Source organism: Salvelinus namaycush, chromosome 34, assembly GCF_016432855.1.
Source record: "Salvelinus namaycush isolate Seneca chromosome 34, SaNama_1.0, whole genome shotgun sequence".
Classification (NCBI taxonomy): domain Eukaryota; kingdom Metazoa; phylum Chordata; class Actinopteri; order Salmoniformes; family Salmonidae; genus Salvelinus; species Salvelinus namaycush.
The window spans coordinates 30,383,991-30,400,176 of NC_052340.1; the positions used below are offsets into that span (position 1 = coordinate 30,383,991).

At 48.7% G+C, this 16,186-nt stretch overlaps 1 protein-coding gene across 1 annotated transcript in view; it reads right to left on the reverse strand.

Annotated features, from left to right (window-relative positions):
* LOC120028479 (long-chain-fatty-acid--CoA ligase 3-like) overlaps positions 1-14,489 on the reverse strand; it is a 24,627-nt gene extending 10,138 nt beyond the window's left edge. Inside the window, exons 1-3 of the mRNA XM_038973684.1 lie at positions 14,118-14,489; positions 12,713-12,890; positions 6,171-6,280 (exon numbers count right to left, since the gene is read on the reverse strand). Coding sequence (XP_038829612.1) covers positions 6,171-6,280; positions 12,713-12,890; positions 14,118-14,489 — 660 coding nt within the window. The remainder of the gene's footprint in view (positions 1-6,170; positions 6,281-12,712; positions 12,891-14,117) is intronic.
* Positions 14,490-16,186: the final 1,697 nt, after the last annotated feature.

The window sequence follows — 16,186 nt, forward strand, 5'->3', positions numbered from 1 at the left end:
CGAAACGCATATAGAAAAGCTCGCGAGGTAGTTAAGTGCCAGAGTCAAAAAGGATTGGCAACCGGGTTCCCCTTCTTCTTCGCTCCCCTTCTCTCTCTCCTTCCCCCTTCCTCCCCCTCTCGCTCTCTTCCTCCCTCTCTCTCTGTCTCCCCTCTCTCTCTCTTTCTCTCTCTCTCATTCTTTCCATCCAACTCTCTCTCTCCCTCCCTCTCCCCGCCTCTACCTTTCTCCCTCCTCTCCCTCCCCCTCTCTTTTTCTCACTCTCTCCCTCCCTCTCTATCTCCCCCCTCTCTCTCTCTCTCCCTCCCTTCCCCTCTCTTTCTCTCTCTCTCTCTTTCTCTCACTCTGGTTCTCTCTCTCTTTCTCTCACTCTGGTTCTCTCTCTCACTCTGGTTCTCTCTCTCTTTCTCTCACTCTAGTTCTCTCTCTCTTTCTCTTACTCTGTGGTGAGTCATTCAGTCCCTCACTCTTGTCTGTCTGTCTGTCTGTCTGTCTGTCTGTCTGTCTGTCTGTCTGTCTGTCTGTCTGTCTGTCTGTCTGTCTGTCTGTCTGTCTGTCTGTCTGCACCCGGGGTGAGACCGGGTGCTGCAGACTGTTCTAGTGCCCGCGCCAATTCGTTGATATATATGTTGAAGAGGGTGGGGCTTAAGCTGCATCCCTGTCTCACCCCACGACCTCTCTCTCTCTCTCTCTCTCTCTCTCTCTCTCTCTCTCTCTCTCTCTCTCTCTTCTCTCTCTCTCTCTCTCTCTCTCTCTCTCTCTCTCTTCTCTCTCTCTCTCTCTCTCTCTCTCTCTCTCTCTCTCTCTCTCTCTCTCTCTCTCTCTCTCTCTCTCTCTCTCTCTGTGTGTGTGTGTGAGACCCCATGCATCTCTTCATAACCCAGGTGTGTTTCTGTGTCTAACCCAGTGTGTTGGTCTGTGTCTGTAACCCAGTGTGTTGGTCTGTGTCTATAACCCAGTGTGTCAGTCTGTGTCTCTAACCCAGTGTGTTGGTCTGTGTCTATAACCCAGTGTGTTGGTCTGTGTCTATAACCCAGAGTGTTGGTCTGTGTCTATAACCCAGTGTGTTGGTCTGTGTCTCTAACCCAGTGTGTTGGTCTGTGTCTATAACCCAGTGTGTTGGTCTGTCTATAACCCAGTGTGTCGGTCTGTGTCTCTAACCCAGTGTGTCGGTCTGTGTCTCTAACCCAGTGTGTCGGTCTGTGTCTCTAACCCAGTGTGTTGGTCTGTGTCTATAACCCAGAGTGTTGGTCTGTCTATAACCCAGTGTGTCGGTCTGTGTCTCTAACCCAGTGTGTTGGTCTGTCTAAACCCCAGAGTGTTGGTTTGTCTCTAACCCAGGGTGTTGGTCTGTCTATAACCCAGTGTGTCAGTCTGTGTCTCTAACCCAGTGTGTTGGTCTGTCTAAACCCCAGTGTGTTGGTCTGTGTCTCTAACCCAGTGTGTTGGTCTGTGTCTCTAACCCAGTGTGTTGGTCTGTGTCTCTAACCCAGTGTGTTGGTCTGTGTCTCTAACCCAGTGTGTTGGTCTGTGTCTCCAACCCAGTGTGTCAGTATGTGTCTCTAACCCAGAGTGTCGTTCTGTGTCTTTAACCCTGTGTGTTGGTCTGTGTCTCTAAAACAGTGTGTTGGTCTGTGTCTATAACCCTGTGTGTTGGTCTGTGTCTCTAAAACAGTGTGTTGGTCTGTCTTCGACCCAGTGTGTTGGTCTGTGTATATAACCCTGTGTGTTGGTCTGTCTATAACCCAGTGTGTCAGTTTCTGTCTCTAACCCAGTGTGTTGGTCTGTGTCTGTAACCCAGTGTGTTGGTCTGTGTCTATAACCCAGTGTGTCAGTCTGTGTCTCTAACCCAGTGTGTTGGTCTGTGTCTATAACCCAGTGTGTTGGTCTGTGTCTATAACCCAGTGTGTTGGTCTGTGTCTATAACCCAGTGTGTTGGTCTGTGTCTCTAACCCAGTGTGTTGGTCTGTGTCTATAACCCAGTGTGTTGGTCTGTGTCTATAACCCAGTGTGTTGGTCTGTGTCTATAACCCAGTGTGTTGGTCTGTGTCTATAACCCAGTGTGTTGGTCTGTGGCTATAACCCAGTGTGTTGGTCTGTCTAAAACCCAGAGTGTTGGTTTGTCTATAACCCAGTGTGTTGGTCTGTGGCTATAACCCAGTGTGTTGGTCTGTGGCTATAACCCAGTGTGTTGGTCTGTGGCTATAAACCAGTGTGTTGGTCTGTCTAAAACCCAGAGTGTTGGTTTGTCTATAACCCAGTGTGTTGGTCTGTGGCTATAACCCAGAGTGTTGGACTGTGTCTCCAACCCAGTGTGTCAGTATGTGTCTCTAACCCAGCGTGTTGGTCTGTCTTTAAACCAGTGTGTTGGTCTGTCTATAACCCAGTGTGTTGGTCTGTCTCTAAACCAGTGTGTTGGTCTGTCTATAACCCAGTGTGTTGGTCTGTGTCTATAACCCAGGGTGTTGGTCTGTGTCTCTAACCCAGTGTGTTGGTCTGTGGCTATAATCCAGTGTTTTGGTCTCTCTCTAACCCAGCATGTTGGTCAGTCTCTAACCCAGTGTGTCGTTCTGTGTCTATAACCCAATATGTTGGTCTGTGTCTCTAACCCAGTGTGTTGGTCTGTCTATAAACCAGTGTGTTGGTCTGTCTATAACCCAGTGTGTCAGTCTGTGTCTCTAGCCCAGTGTGTTGGTCTGTCGATAACCCAGGGTGTTGGTCTGTGTCTCTAACCCAGTGTGTTGGTCAGTCTCTAACCCAGTGTGTCGGTCTGTGTCTCTAACCCAGTGTGTTGGTCTGTGTCTCTAACCCAGTGTGTTGGTCTGTGTCTCTAACCCAGTGTGTTGGTCTGTGTCTCTAACCCAGTGTGTCGGTCTGTGTCTCTAATCCAGTGTGTCGGTCTGTGTCTCTAATCCAGTGTGTTGGTCTGTGTCTCTAACCCAGTGTGTTGGTCTGTGTCTCTAATCCAGTGTGTCGGTCTGTGTCTCTAATCCAGTGTGTTGGTCTGTGTCTCTAATCCAGTGTGTTGGTCTGTGTCTCTAATCCAGTGTGTTGGTCTGTGTCTATAACCCAGTGTGTTGGTCTGTGTCTCTAATCCAGTGTGTCGGTCTGTGTCTCTAATCCAGTGTGTCGGTCTGTGTCTCTAATCCAGTGTGTTGGTCTGTGTCTCTAACCCAGTGTGTTGGTCTGTGTCTCTAATCCAGTGTGTCGGTCTGTGTCTCTAACCCAGTGTGTTGGTCTGTGTCTCTAATCCAGTGTGTCGGTCTGTGTCTCTAATCCAGTGTGTTGGTCTGTGTCTCTAACCCAGTGTGTTGGTCTGTGTCTCTAACCCAGTGTGTTGGTCTGTGTCTCTAACCCAGTGTGTTGGTCTGTGTCTCTAACCCAGTGTGTTGGTCTGTGGCTATAACCCAGTGTGTTGGTCTGTGTCTCTAACCCAGTGTGTTGGTCTGTGTCTCTAACCCAGTGTGCTGGTCTGTGTCTCTAACCCAGTGTGTTGGTCTGTCTTCGACCAAGTGTGTTGGTCTGTGTCTTTAACCCTGTGTGTTGGTCTGTGTCTCTAAAACAGTGTGTTGGTCTGTGTCTATAACCCTGTGTGTTGGTCTGTGTCTCTAAAACAGTGTGTTGGTCTGTGTCTCTAACCCAGTGTGTTGGTCTGTGTCTATAACCCAGTGTGTTGGTCTGTCTTCGACCAAGTGTGTTGGTCTGTTTATATAACCCTGTGTGTTGGTCTGTCTATAACCCAGTGTGTCAGTTTCTGTCTCTAACCCAGTGTGTTGGTCTGTGTCTGTAACCCAGTGTGTTGGTCTGTGTCTATAACCCAGTGTGTCAGTCTGTGTCTCTAACCCAGTGTGTTGGTCTGTGTTTATAACCCAGTGTGTTGGTCTGTCTATAACCCAGTGTGTCAGTTTCTGTCTCTAACCCAGTGTGTTGGTCTGTGTCTGTAACCCAGTGTGTTGGTCTGTGTCTATAACCCAGTGTGTCAGTCTGTGTCTCTAACCCAGTGTGTTGGTCTGTGTCTCTAACCCAGTGTGTTGGTCTGTGTCTCTAACCCAGTGTGTTGGTCTGTGTCTATAACCCAGTGTGTTGGTCTGTGTCTATAACCCAGTGTGTTGGTCTGTGTCTATAACCCAGTGTGTTGGTCTGTGTCTATAACCCAGAGTGTTGGTCTGTGTCTATAACCCAGTGTGTTGGTCTGTGTCTCTAACCCAGTGTGTTGGTCTGTGTCTATAACCCAGTGTGTTGGTCTGTCTTCGACCCAGTGTGTTCGTCTGTGTATATTACCCAGTGTGTTGGTCTGTGTCTCTAACCCAGCGTGTTGGTCTGTCTATAACCCAGTGTGTCAGTCTCTGTCTCTAACCCAGTGTGTTGGTCTGTGTCTATAACCCAGTGTGTTGGTCTGTGTCTATAACCCAGAGTGTTGGTTTGTCTATAACCCAGTGTGTTGGTCTGTGTCTTTAACCCAACGTGTTGGTCTGTCTCTAACCCAGTGTGTTGGTCTGTGTCTATAACCCAGTGAGTTGGTCTGTGTCTATAACCCAGTGTGTTGATTTGTGTCTATAACCCAGTGTGTTGGTCTGTGTCTATAACCCAGTGTGTTGGTCTGTCTAAAACCCAGAGTGTCGGTTTGTCTATAACCCAGTGTGTTGGTCTGTGGCTATAACCCAGAGTGTTGGACTGTGTCTCCAACCCAGTGTGTCAGTATGTGTCTCTAACCCAGCGTGTTGGTCTGTCTCTAACCCAGCGTGTTGGTCTGTCTCTAACCCAGCGTGTTGGTCTGTCTCTAAACCAGTGTGTTGGTCTGTCTATAACCCAGTGTGTTGGTCTGTGTCTATAACCCAGTGTGTTGGTCTGTCTAAAACCCAGAGTGTTGGTTTGTCTATAACCCAGTGTGTTGGTCTGTGGCTATAACCCAGTGTTTTGGTCTGTCTAAAACCCAGAGTGTTGGTTTGTCTATAACCCAGTGTGTTGGTCTGTGGCTATATCCCAGAGTGTTGGACTGTGTCTCCAACCCAGTGTGTCAGTATGTGTCTCTAAACCAGTGTGTTGGTCTGTCTCTAAACCAGTGTGTTGGTCTGTCTATAACCCAGAGTGTTGGACTGTGTCTCCAACCCAGTGTGTCAGTATTTGTCTCTAACCCAGCGTGTTGGTCTGTCTATAAACCAGTGTGTTGGTCTGTCTATAACCCAGTGTGTTGGTCTGTCTCTGAACCAGTGTGTTGGTCTGTCTAAAACCCAGAGTGTTGGTCTGTCTATAACCCAGTGTGTTGGTCTGTGTCTATAACCCAGTGTGTTGGTCTGTGTCTATAACCCAGGGTGTTGGTCTGTGTCTCTAACCCAGTGTGTTGGTCTGTGGCTATAATCCAGTGTTTTGGTCTCTCTCTAACCCAGCATGTTGGTCAGTCTCTAACCCAGTGTGTCGTTCTGTGTCTATAACCCAATATGTTGGTCTGTGGCTTTAACCCAGTGTGTTGGTCTGTCTATAACCCAGTGTGTCAGTCTGTGTCTCTAACCCACTGTGTTGGTCTGTCTAAAACCCAGAGTGTTGGTCTGTGTCTATTACCCAGTGTGTTGGTCTGTGTCTATTACCCAGTGTGTTGGTCTGTGTCTATTACCCAGTGTGTTGGTCTGTGTCTATTACCCAGTGTGTTGGTCTGTGTCTCTAACCCAGTGTGTTGGTCTGTGTCTCTAACCCAGTGTCTTGGTCTATGTCTATAACCCAGTGTGTTGGTCTGTGTCTATAACCCAGTGTGTTGGTCTGTCTTCGACCCAGTGTGTTGGTCTGTGTATATAACCCTGTGTGTTGGTCTGTGTCTATAACCCAGTGTGTTGGTCTGTCTTCGACCCAGTGTGTTGGTCTGTTTATATAACCCTGTGTGTTGGTCTGTCTATAACCCAGTGTGTCAGTCTCTGTCTCTTACCCAGTGTGCTGGTCTGTCTCTAACCCAGTGTGTAGGTCTGTGTATCTCTGGCCCTACTCTGCATCTCACACTGATAACAGTGGGCATAGTACAGAGCCCAGATCCACAATGTGCATCATATTTACCTCTCCTCTCTCTCCCACACATAAACTCCTCTTTCCCACTCTTCCTGTCCCTTCTTGATTTCTTCCTATACCTCTTAATATCATATCTACACATTTTCAGATGTGTGTGTGTGTGTGTGTTCTCTCACCTTGAGTCTGGTCTCCAGTAGCTCTCTGCTGGTTATGATGTGACTGACCTCTGTCTCGTTCAGACCGTGAGTGATGGCTGGACCCCCCAGGGTAGAGTACAGAGTGACCACTGCAACACACACACACACACACAAGGTACGGTAAGACCAATGAGGTATCATCAGATAATACTGCTGATAATAAGATGTCGTATGGATAGAGTTAGATCTAAGGGGTGTATTTCTGGTCCTGTTTGGGAGTGAGGCCACATGGTAAAGCCCTTGTGATTAGTATATTCTGTTTGCTTCAGGGCTGTGGTAATGTAACACTGTGTTAGTGTAACGCTGCAGCGATGGCATCATGTCTGCTCTGGCTCTGTCACTGGCGTGAGTGAGTGGCCTGGGACTGGGCTTAACCAAACTGAACTGGGCTGGGCCCAGGCTACATTACATGACTATATGTCTGACTGGTTGAGATGGGTATCACTCACTACAGGGACCAGGGGCACGTGCAGAGATGAGGGTGTGTGAGTGTGTGTGAGTGTGTACGTGTACACGTGCAAGCATCCCCAATCCCCAAACCAGTGGTGTGAAGTACTTAAGTAAAATTACTTTAAAGTACTACTTAAGTCATTTTTTGGGTTATCTGTACTTTACTATTTATATTTTTGACAACTTTTACTTCTACTTCACTACATTCCTAAAGAAAATAATATACTTTTTACTCCATACATTTTCCCTGACACCCAAAAGTACTCAATATATTTTGAATGATTAAAATGGTCCAATTCACGCACTTATCAAGAGAACATTCGTGGTCATCTCTACTGCCTCTGATCTGATTCCATTTGTATGTTATGTCTGGCTGTTGGAGTGTGCCCCTGGCTATCCGTACATTTAAAAAACAAGAACATTATGTCATCTTGTTTGCTTTATATAAGGAATTTGAAATCATTTATACTTTTACTTTTGATACATACAGTTGAAGTCGGAAGTTTACATACACTTAGGGTGGAGTCATTAAAACAAATTTTTCAACCAATCCACACATTTCTTGTTAACAAACTATAGTTTTGGCAAGTCGGTTTGGACATCTACTTTGTGCATGACACAAGTCATTTTTCCAACAATTGTTTACAGACAGATTATTTCACTTATAATTCACTGTGTCACAATTCCAGTGGGTCAGAAGTTTACATACACTAAGTTGACTATACCTTTGAACAGCTTGTAAAATTCCAGAAAATTATGTCATGGCTTTAGAAGCTTCTGAAAGGCTAATTGACATCATTTGAGTCAATTGGAGATGTACATGTGGATGTATTTCAAGGCCTACCTTCAAACTCAGTGTCTCTTTGCTTGACATCATGGGAAAATCCAAAGATATCAGTCAAGACCTCATAAAAAATATTGTAGACCTCCACAAGTCTGGTTCATCCTTGGGAGCAATTTCCAAATGCCTGAAGGTACCACGTTCATCTGTACAAACAATAGTACGCAAGTATAAACACCATGGGACCACGCAGCCGTCATACCACTCAGGGAGGAGACGCGTTCTGTCTCCTAGAGATGAACGTACTTTGGTGCGAAAAGTGAAAATCAATCCCAGAACAGCAGCAAAGGACCTTGTGAAGATGCTGGAGGAAACAGGTACAAAAGTATCTATATTCAGCTAAAACGAGTCCAATATCAACATAACCTGAAAGGCTGAAGCCACTGCTCCAAAACCGCCGTAAAAAAGCCAGACTACGGTTTGCAACTGCACATGGGGACAAAGATCGTACTTTTTGGAGAAATGTCCTCCGGTCTGATGAAACAAAAATAGAACTGTTTGCCCATAATGACCATCGTTACGTTTGGAGGAAAAAGAGGGAGGCTTGCAAGCCGAAGAACACCATCCCAACCGTGAAGCACTGGGGTGGCAGCATCATGTTGTGGGGGTGCTTTGCTGCAGGAGGGACTGGTGCACTTCACAAAATAGATGGCATCATGAGGAAGGGAATTATGTGGATATATTGAAGCAACATCTCAAGAGATCAGTCAGGAAGTTAAAGCTTGGTCGCAAATGGGTCTTCCAAATGAACAATGACCCCAAACATACTTTCAAAGTTGTGGCAAAATGACTTAAGGACAAAAAGTCAAGGTATTGGAGTGGCCATCACAAAGACCTGACCTCAATCCTATAAAACATTTGTGGGCAGAACTGAAAAAGCATGTGCGAGCAAGGAGGCCTACAAACCTCAGTTACACCAGCTCTGTCAGGAGGAATGTGCCAAAATTCACCCAACTTATTGTGGTAAGCTTGTGGAAGGCTACCCAAAACGTTTGACCCAAGTCAAAATTTTTAAAGGCAATACTACCAAATACGCATTGAGTGTATGTAAACTTCTGACCCACTGGGAATGTGATGAAATAAATAAAAGCGGAAATAAATCATTCTCTCTACTGTTATTCTGACATTTCACATTCTTAAAATAAAGCGGTGAACCTAACTGACCTAAACAGGACAGTTTTGCTAGGATTAAATGTCAGGAATTGTGAAAAACTGAGTTTAAATGTATTTGGCTAAGGTGTATGTAAACTTCTGACTTCAACTGTAAGTATGTTTTAGCAATTACATTTAATTTTGATACTTAAGTATATTTAGAAACTAAATACTTTTAGACTTTTGCTCAAGTAGTATTTTACTGGATGACTTTCACTTTTATTTGAGTCATTTTCTGTTAAGGTATCTTTACTTTTACTACAGTATGACAATTGGGTACTTTTTTACACTCCTCCACACAGACATACATACTTCTCATGACCAGCCCCTGTCTGTTTCTCTGGATAGATAAGTGTATTGTACATCTGCCTTTCTTGATAGCAGTTGGATTTTTAGGTTCTTGGAATACTGTGGGCCAGACAGATGACAAACTCATATGAAGCAGAGTAAAGGCACATCTAAAGGCACATCACATCTACTCTGAGTTAGGACTCTGACAGTAGGACTCAATGGGACCCAGGTCCAGGCTCCCCCACGTCCAGGCTCCCCCAGATCCCGGCTCCCCCAGGTCCTGGCTCCCCCAGGTCCAGGCTCCCCTAGATCCCGGTTCCCCCAGGTCCCGGTTCCCCCAGGTCCCGGCTCCCCCAGGTCCTGGCTCCCCCAGGTCCAGGCTCCCCCAGATCCCGGTTCCCCCAGGTCCCGGTTCCCCCAGGTCCCGGCTCCCCCAGGTCCTGGCTCCCCCAGGTCCAGGCTCCCCCAGATCCCGGTTCCCCCAGATCCCGGTTCCCCCAGGTCCCGGCTCCCCCACGTCCAGGCTCCCCCAGATCCCGGCTCCCCCAGGTCCCGGCTCCCCCAGGTCCAGGCTCCCCCACGTCCAGGCTCCCCCAGATCCCGGCTCCCCCAGGTCCCGGCTCCCCCAGGTCCAGGCTCCCCCAGATCCCGGCTCCCCCAGATCCCGGCTCCCCCAGGTCCCGGCTCCCCCAGGTCCCGGCTCCCCCAGGTCCAGGCTCCCCCAGGTCCAGGCTCCCCCAGATCCCGGCTCCCCCAGATCCCGGCTCCCCCAGGTCCCGGCTCCCCCAGGTCCCGGCTCCCCCAGGTCCAGGCTCCCCCAGATCCCGGCTCCCCCAGGTCCCGGCTCCCCCAGGTCCCGGCTCCCCCAGATCCCGGCTCCCCCAGGTCCCGGCTCCCCCAGGTCCCGGCTCCCCCAGGTCCAGGCTCCCCCAGATCCAGGCTCCCCCAGATCCAGGCTCCCCCAGATCCCGGCTCCCCCAGGTCCAGGCTCCCCCAGGTCCAGGCTCCCCCAGATCCCGGCTCCCCCAGGTCCCGGCTCCCCCAGGTCCAGGCTCCCCCAGATCCCGGCTCCCCCAGATCCCGGCTCCCCCAGGTCCCGGCTCCCCCAGGTCCCGGCTCCCCCAGGTCCCGGCTCCCCCAGGTCCAGGCTCCCCCAGATCCCGGCTCCCCCAGGTCCAGGCTCCCCCAGGTCCAGGCTCCCCCAGGTCCAGGCTCCCCCAGGTCCCGGCTCCCCCAGGTCCCGGCTCCCCCAGGTCCAGGCTCCCCCAGATCCAGGCTCCCCCAGATCCAGGCTCCCCCAGGTCCAGGCTCCCCCAGATCCCGGCTCCCCCAGGTCCCGGCTCCCCCAGGTCCCGGCTCCCCCAGGTCCAGGCTCCCCCAGATCCAGGCTCCCCCAGATCCAGGCTCCCCCTGGTTCAGGCTCCCCCAGGTTCAGGCTCCCCCTGGTTCAGGCTCCCCCAGGTTCAGGCTCCTCCAGGTCCAGGCTCCCCCTGGTTCAGGCTCCCCCTGGTCCAGGCTCTCCCAGATCCTGGCTCCCCCAGGTCCCAGATTCCCCAGGTCCAGGTTCCCCCAGATCCAGGCTCCCCATCATTCACAGTCAGTAGAGGAGAAAGTGAGGGGTGAGTGCTCTCTGTCTGTCTCACCAGCCATGTCCAACTCAGATGACATCCCCACCCACCATCAGTGGGCTTAACATGGACTCTATCCAATCAGATGAAGATTCTGGCTCTTGGGGATGTGGTGGAATTGGTATAGAATGTGTATGTGTGTACGTGTGTGTATTTCTGTCAGTGTGTGTGTGTGTGTGTGTGTGTGTGTGTGTGTGTGTGTGTGTGTGTGTGTGTGTGTGTGTGTGTGTGTGTGTGTGTGTGTGTGTGTGTGTGTGGTGGACAGTATCTGCAGCAGTGCTCATGCAGGCTTGTGAAGGGGTCACACCAGAAGCTTGCAAGGGTCAAGACACCCGGGCCAAAATCCACACTCATAACCCTGCTCTGACAGGACAAAAAGAGGAGGAGGGAGAGAGGGGAGGTCACCCGACCCAGGGCAGGCTGACAGAGAAAGGGCTTATGGGACAGGGCCAGTGACATCACTGCCATGCGTCATGGACGGCTGAGACTTCCTGTTCTGTGTGTGAGGACACAGGGTGTGACACCTCCAGCCGTGAGATACTAACACACGGTCAGGTCCCGTCACGTTCACACATACAGTCTCTCCCCTCTTCTTTTATAAAACATTTATAAAATTATGAGGTGATTGAATAGCTCATACTCTGCAACCATCCTTTTCCTTCTGAGGTTTAGAACCAAGAAACAAACACAAACAAATTCCTGGCACGGCCAACCAATCAGGTTGAGTCAGACTCAACTTGACAATACAAACACGGAGTCAACAAAGAAGAAAGAAGAGGTGGAGGAGGAAGAATGACAGATGGATGAATAGAGAGCCTATGAGGATGTGGTGATTGACAGTGGAGGTAAACCTAGGAATTGAGTGATGATGAAAGAGATATTGTCTCTAGAAACATCATTGAAACCAGGTGATGTCATCGCATGTGCGGGTGGTGGAATTGAAGGGTTGGATAAGGTATAATGAGGAGGGCTAGAGGCTCTACAATGAAATAAGCCAATAAACACTAACCAGAACAGCAATGGACAAGGCATACTGACATTAAGGAGAGGCATGCTTAGTCGAGTGATCATAAGGGTCCAGTGAGTAGTGAGGTTGGTTGGGGTCACGGCGATTCAGACAGCTAGCCGAGCCATGGGTAGCAAGCTAGCGGAAGATGGAGGTCTGTTTTTAGCCACCCCGTGCGTTTCCGTCAGTAGATTAGTGGGGTTCCGTGTGGTAGAGTGGACCAATCAATTGTCAAAATAGTTATAGTTATAGTGGCCCAAGAAGATTGTTCGATAGACCTGTTCAGATAGCAGCCGATATGCTCAAGACAGCTAACGATTAGCGGGCCGCAGTTAGCAGATGGCCGTTCAGGTTACGTCGCAATAGAGGGGCCAGTTGAATAACTCCCTCGGGCAGATAATGTTGGTATTCCAGTGGAATATGGATGAATAGAGAGCCTATTGAGAGAGGAGGAAGGCTGAGAGATGGGTGAAAAGAGAGCCTATTGAGAGAGAAGGAAGGCTGAGAGATGGATGAATAGAGAGCCTATTGAGAGAGGAGGAAGGCTGAGAGATGGATGAATAGAGAGCCTATGGAGAGGGGAGGAAGGCTGAGAGATGGATGAATAGATGGCCTATGGAGAGAGGAGGAAGGCTGAGAGATGGATGAATAGATGGCCTATGGAGAGAGGAGGAAGGCTGAGAGATGGATGAATAGATGGCCTATGGAGAGAGGAGGAAGGCTGAGGCTATGGTGTTAGAAGCACGGACCAAAGGGTCTATGTGAGAACCGTATTTTGACATCAGGTAGGAGAAGGAACACACAGCCCTCAGGCCAAATGAAGAAGATGGGGGGGAATGAGGGATAGGAGGAAGAAGGAGGGGGAGAATTGGAACACTTCTATAACAGTGGCATAGCAGCAGGGAGAAACTGATCTTCTTCCTCAGCTGGGCTGGACATGTTTCAGATGTTATGTATACCCTGCTCACACTATAAAACCAAAACTGATGCATAAGCGGAGAGCGAGAGAGAGACGGAACCCCCCCCCCCCCCCCCCCCCCCACACACACACACACACACACACACACTACGCAGTCAAGCCTGTGTATGGAGAATACTCACAGGGGAGGTTGTACATGAACCAGACTTGGGGTGTGTGCATGTGGACACTCACAGGGGAAGTTTTGCATGAAGCACGCCTGTGCGGCTATTACCCACTCGGCCCTGGTCTCACAGAAGATGGCAATATTGTTGTGGGCCCTCTGGCCAAGCGCTGCCAGACCAATGCCAAAGCAGGCTGCTGCCCTGTGGGTCTCGGCATAGGACAGCCAGCGGTACTGCCCAAGGATCACCTACAAGGGGGCACAGAGAGCACAAAGGATGTCAGAGAGGGAGGTAGGGAAAGAGAGAGAAAGAGAAGTACCAGGGGGGAAAAGCAGAGAGATGGAAAATAATAGAGACACAGAGAAACAGAGATTTGGAAAGAGTTTTAGGGAAACAGAATGCGTGGGAGAGATGCAGGAAGGCAGAATAGTTCACAGTGTTTGTTTTATGCGAGGGAGAGATGGAGGAGGGAAGAATAGTTCACAGTGTTTGTTGTATGCATGGGAGAGATGCAGGAGGGCAGAATAGTTCACAGTGTTTGTTTTATGCATGGGAGGGAACCAGGAGGGCAGAATATTTCACAGTGTTTAGAGATGCAGGAGGGCAGAATATTTCACAGTGTTTAGAGATGCAGGAGGGCAGAATAGTTCACAGTGTTTAGAGATGCAGGAGGGCAGAATATTTCACAGTGTTTAGAGATGCAGGAGGGCAGAATATTTCACAGTGTTTAGAGATGCAGGAGGGCAGAATAGTTCACAGTGTTTAGAGATGCAGGAGGGCAGAATATTTCACAGTCTTTAGAGATGCAGGAGGGCAGAATATTTCACAGTGTTTAGAGATGCAGGAGGGCAGAATAGTTCACAGTGTTTGTTTTTATCTACAGTAAAGCCTACAGCTTGAGGTTGTGTGCTTTTTAACTTTTGGAATTTGAATCACAACACTCATAATAAACAGTGGTGATACTGTCCTCTACTGGTATAACACTGATACTGCACACACCCAGACCTGGCACAGGCCAGGCTAACGCACATTCACACAGTGTCAATGAAACAATAAGAACATTTAAATACATGTTTCAATGTGTTTTTCACTGTAAGTCTCATTGTTCAGGAAGTCAAGAGGTGGCCAAGCACACTCCATTGTTTTATTGCAGCAACATGAGTTTCAACAGCACTGTGATTAGACTAGTGGGATTAGCCTGAGGATTGGTGTGTAATTAAAAGTGTTGCAAGTCACACACACACACACAGCGACAGTGTTTTAGATTGGCCTATATTCTGTATGTTGAGCTGTGTGAGGTGACGTGAGGCCTTTCTGTTGGGCAAGAGAGGTGTGTTTTGTATGAGTGACTGTTCTCTCCTGTTTTGGCTAGACTGACTTGGCAGAACAAGGTCTTGTGTTTTCACTGCAAATAGAAAACACACCTGAGTTTTTTGCCCAACAGAAAGTCCTCACGCTGTCCTTCCTGTCCTCACCTTCTTGAAGAACTTTCCGTTGCTCTGCCTCTCATCCTCCTCCATGACTACCTCTCTGGTGCCCAGGCAGTCTCTGTCAGGGAACCTTCTGGATGCATCCTCAAACACCTTATCCAGTGTGTCCACCCCAGGGTGCAGGGACGACACCAGCCTCTTTGTGGCGCCCATGGCCCTGTAGGGCCCCGCGGGGCAACCCGTCACAGACCGGGCCTTGAGTCTCTGAGCCCGCTCCTGTTCTGAGCCGAGGCCTGCGTCTGATTCTGACACAGAGCTGAAGAGGTAGGAGGGTAGGAAGGCTAGGACAGAGTACAGCCACACCGTCACCTGGAAGAGCAGCAGCAGCACTGGGTTCAGATCCTCTTTCAGCTTCATCCTGACTGGGTGTGTGTGAGTGTGTGTATGTGTGTGTGAGTGTGTGTGGGTATGTGTGTGAGTGTGTGTGTGTGTATGTGTGTGAGTGTGTGTGTGTGGGTGTGAGTGAGTGAGTGGGGGGTGGGGGTGGGTTGCACGGCTTATGCTCTGAGCAGGTAGTTTATCACTGAGACAGCTCCTCTAACCCTGAGATGTGAATGGTAGGAGAGAGAATGATGGGTCGTAATCCTGCTACCACTGACGGGGGAAGTTATTCATTTCCTGGTCCTTCTTCTTCTGCTCTTTTGTGTTTATCTGATGACAATGGCAGCAGCACCTTACGCCTAGACAAGAGATGACAAAAAAACAACATTTGAACATAGTAGGAGAATATGCTATTTATAACATGTCTATTGTATGTTATACATGTATAATAACATCCGTGCGTTAGCTACAATTCCTTTGACAGCATCTGAACTTTTTAACCCAACAGTCAGCAAACTCCATACTCTAAGATAATAGGTTTTAATTGATTCTTCTGATGTTTTAGTGGGGGTTTCTCAAGCATCCACCAATGGTAATGCGCAGCATGATGGCTTGGCCTACATAATAAGACAGACAGCCGTGTGCTGTAGGCTACAGTTCTGTCTGAATGCTCTTCACTCACTCACTGTCCCCCTGCAGCCAGCCAGAATGCTGGAGTTTAGAGCTCCCTATCTAACCCCATCTCCCACACAGCACTGTACAGCATGCTCTCTCTATCACTAACCATCAAGGCATAGATACAGACAGACAGCAGACTGACTATGACAGGAAATATGTACCCATTACAACCCACGATGCAATGACAGATGACGGGGAGAGAGAGAGAGACTGAGAGAGAGAGAGAGAGAGAGACAGAGAAAGAGAGACAGAGAGAGAAAGAGATTGAGAGAGAGAGACAGAGAAAGAGAGACAGAGAAAGTGAGTGATAGAGAGACAGAGAGAGAGTGATAGAGATACAGAGAGAGAGAGAGAGACAGAGAAAGAGAGGGAGAGAGAGAGAAAGAGAGGGAGAGAGAGAGAAAGAGGGAGAGAGAGAAAGAGGGAGAGAGAGAAAGAGGGAGAGAGAGAGAGACTAAAGAGAGGGAGAGAGAGAGAGAAATAGAGTGATAGACAGAGAGGCAGAGACAGTGAAAGAGAGGGAGAGAGAGAGAGAGAGAAAGAAATGGAGAGAGATGGAGAGAGAGAGAGAGAGAGAGAGAGAGAGAGAGAGAGAGAGAGAGAGAGAGAGAGAGAGAGAGAGAGAGAGAGAGAGAGAGAGAGAGAGAGAGAGAGAGAGAGAGAGAGAGAGAGAGAGAGAGAGAGAGAGAGAGAGAGAGAGAGAGAGAGAAAGAAAGAAAGAAAGAAAGAAAGAAAGAAAGAAAGAAAGAAAGAAAGAAAGAAAGAAAGAAAGAAAGAAAGAAAGAAAGAAAGAAAGAAAGAAAGAAAGAAAGAAAGGAAGAAAGGAAGGGAGAGAGAGGGCAAGGAGGGGGTGAGGAAGAAAGAAAAGAGGGGGCTGACGCTGAGTCATGTTAACTCAGAATGGATTTCAACACAAATCCTCAACTGGGTGAAAGGTGCGCTACTACTTTATACCAGATTTAAAACAAATGTGTGTTAAAAATTTCACTGAAAGGGATTCTGTGTGTGACATATGAGGATTATGTCTGTGAAATAGGCTATGGTATGTGTGTGTG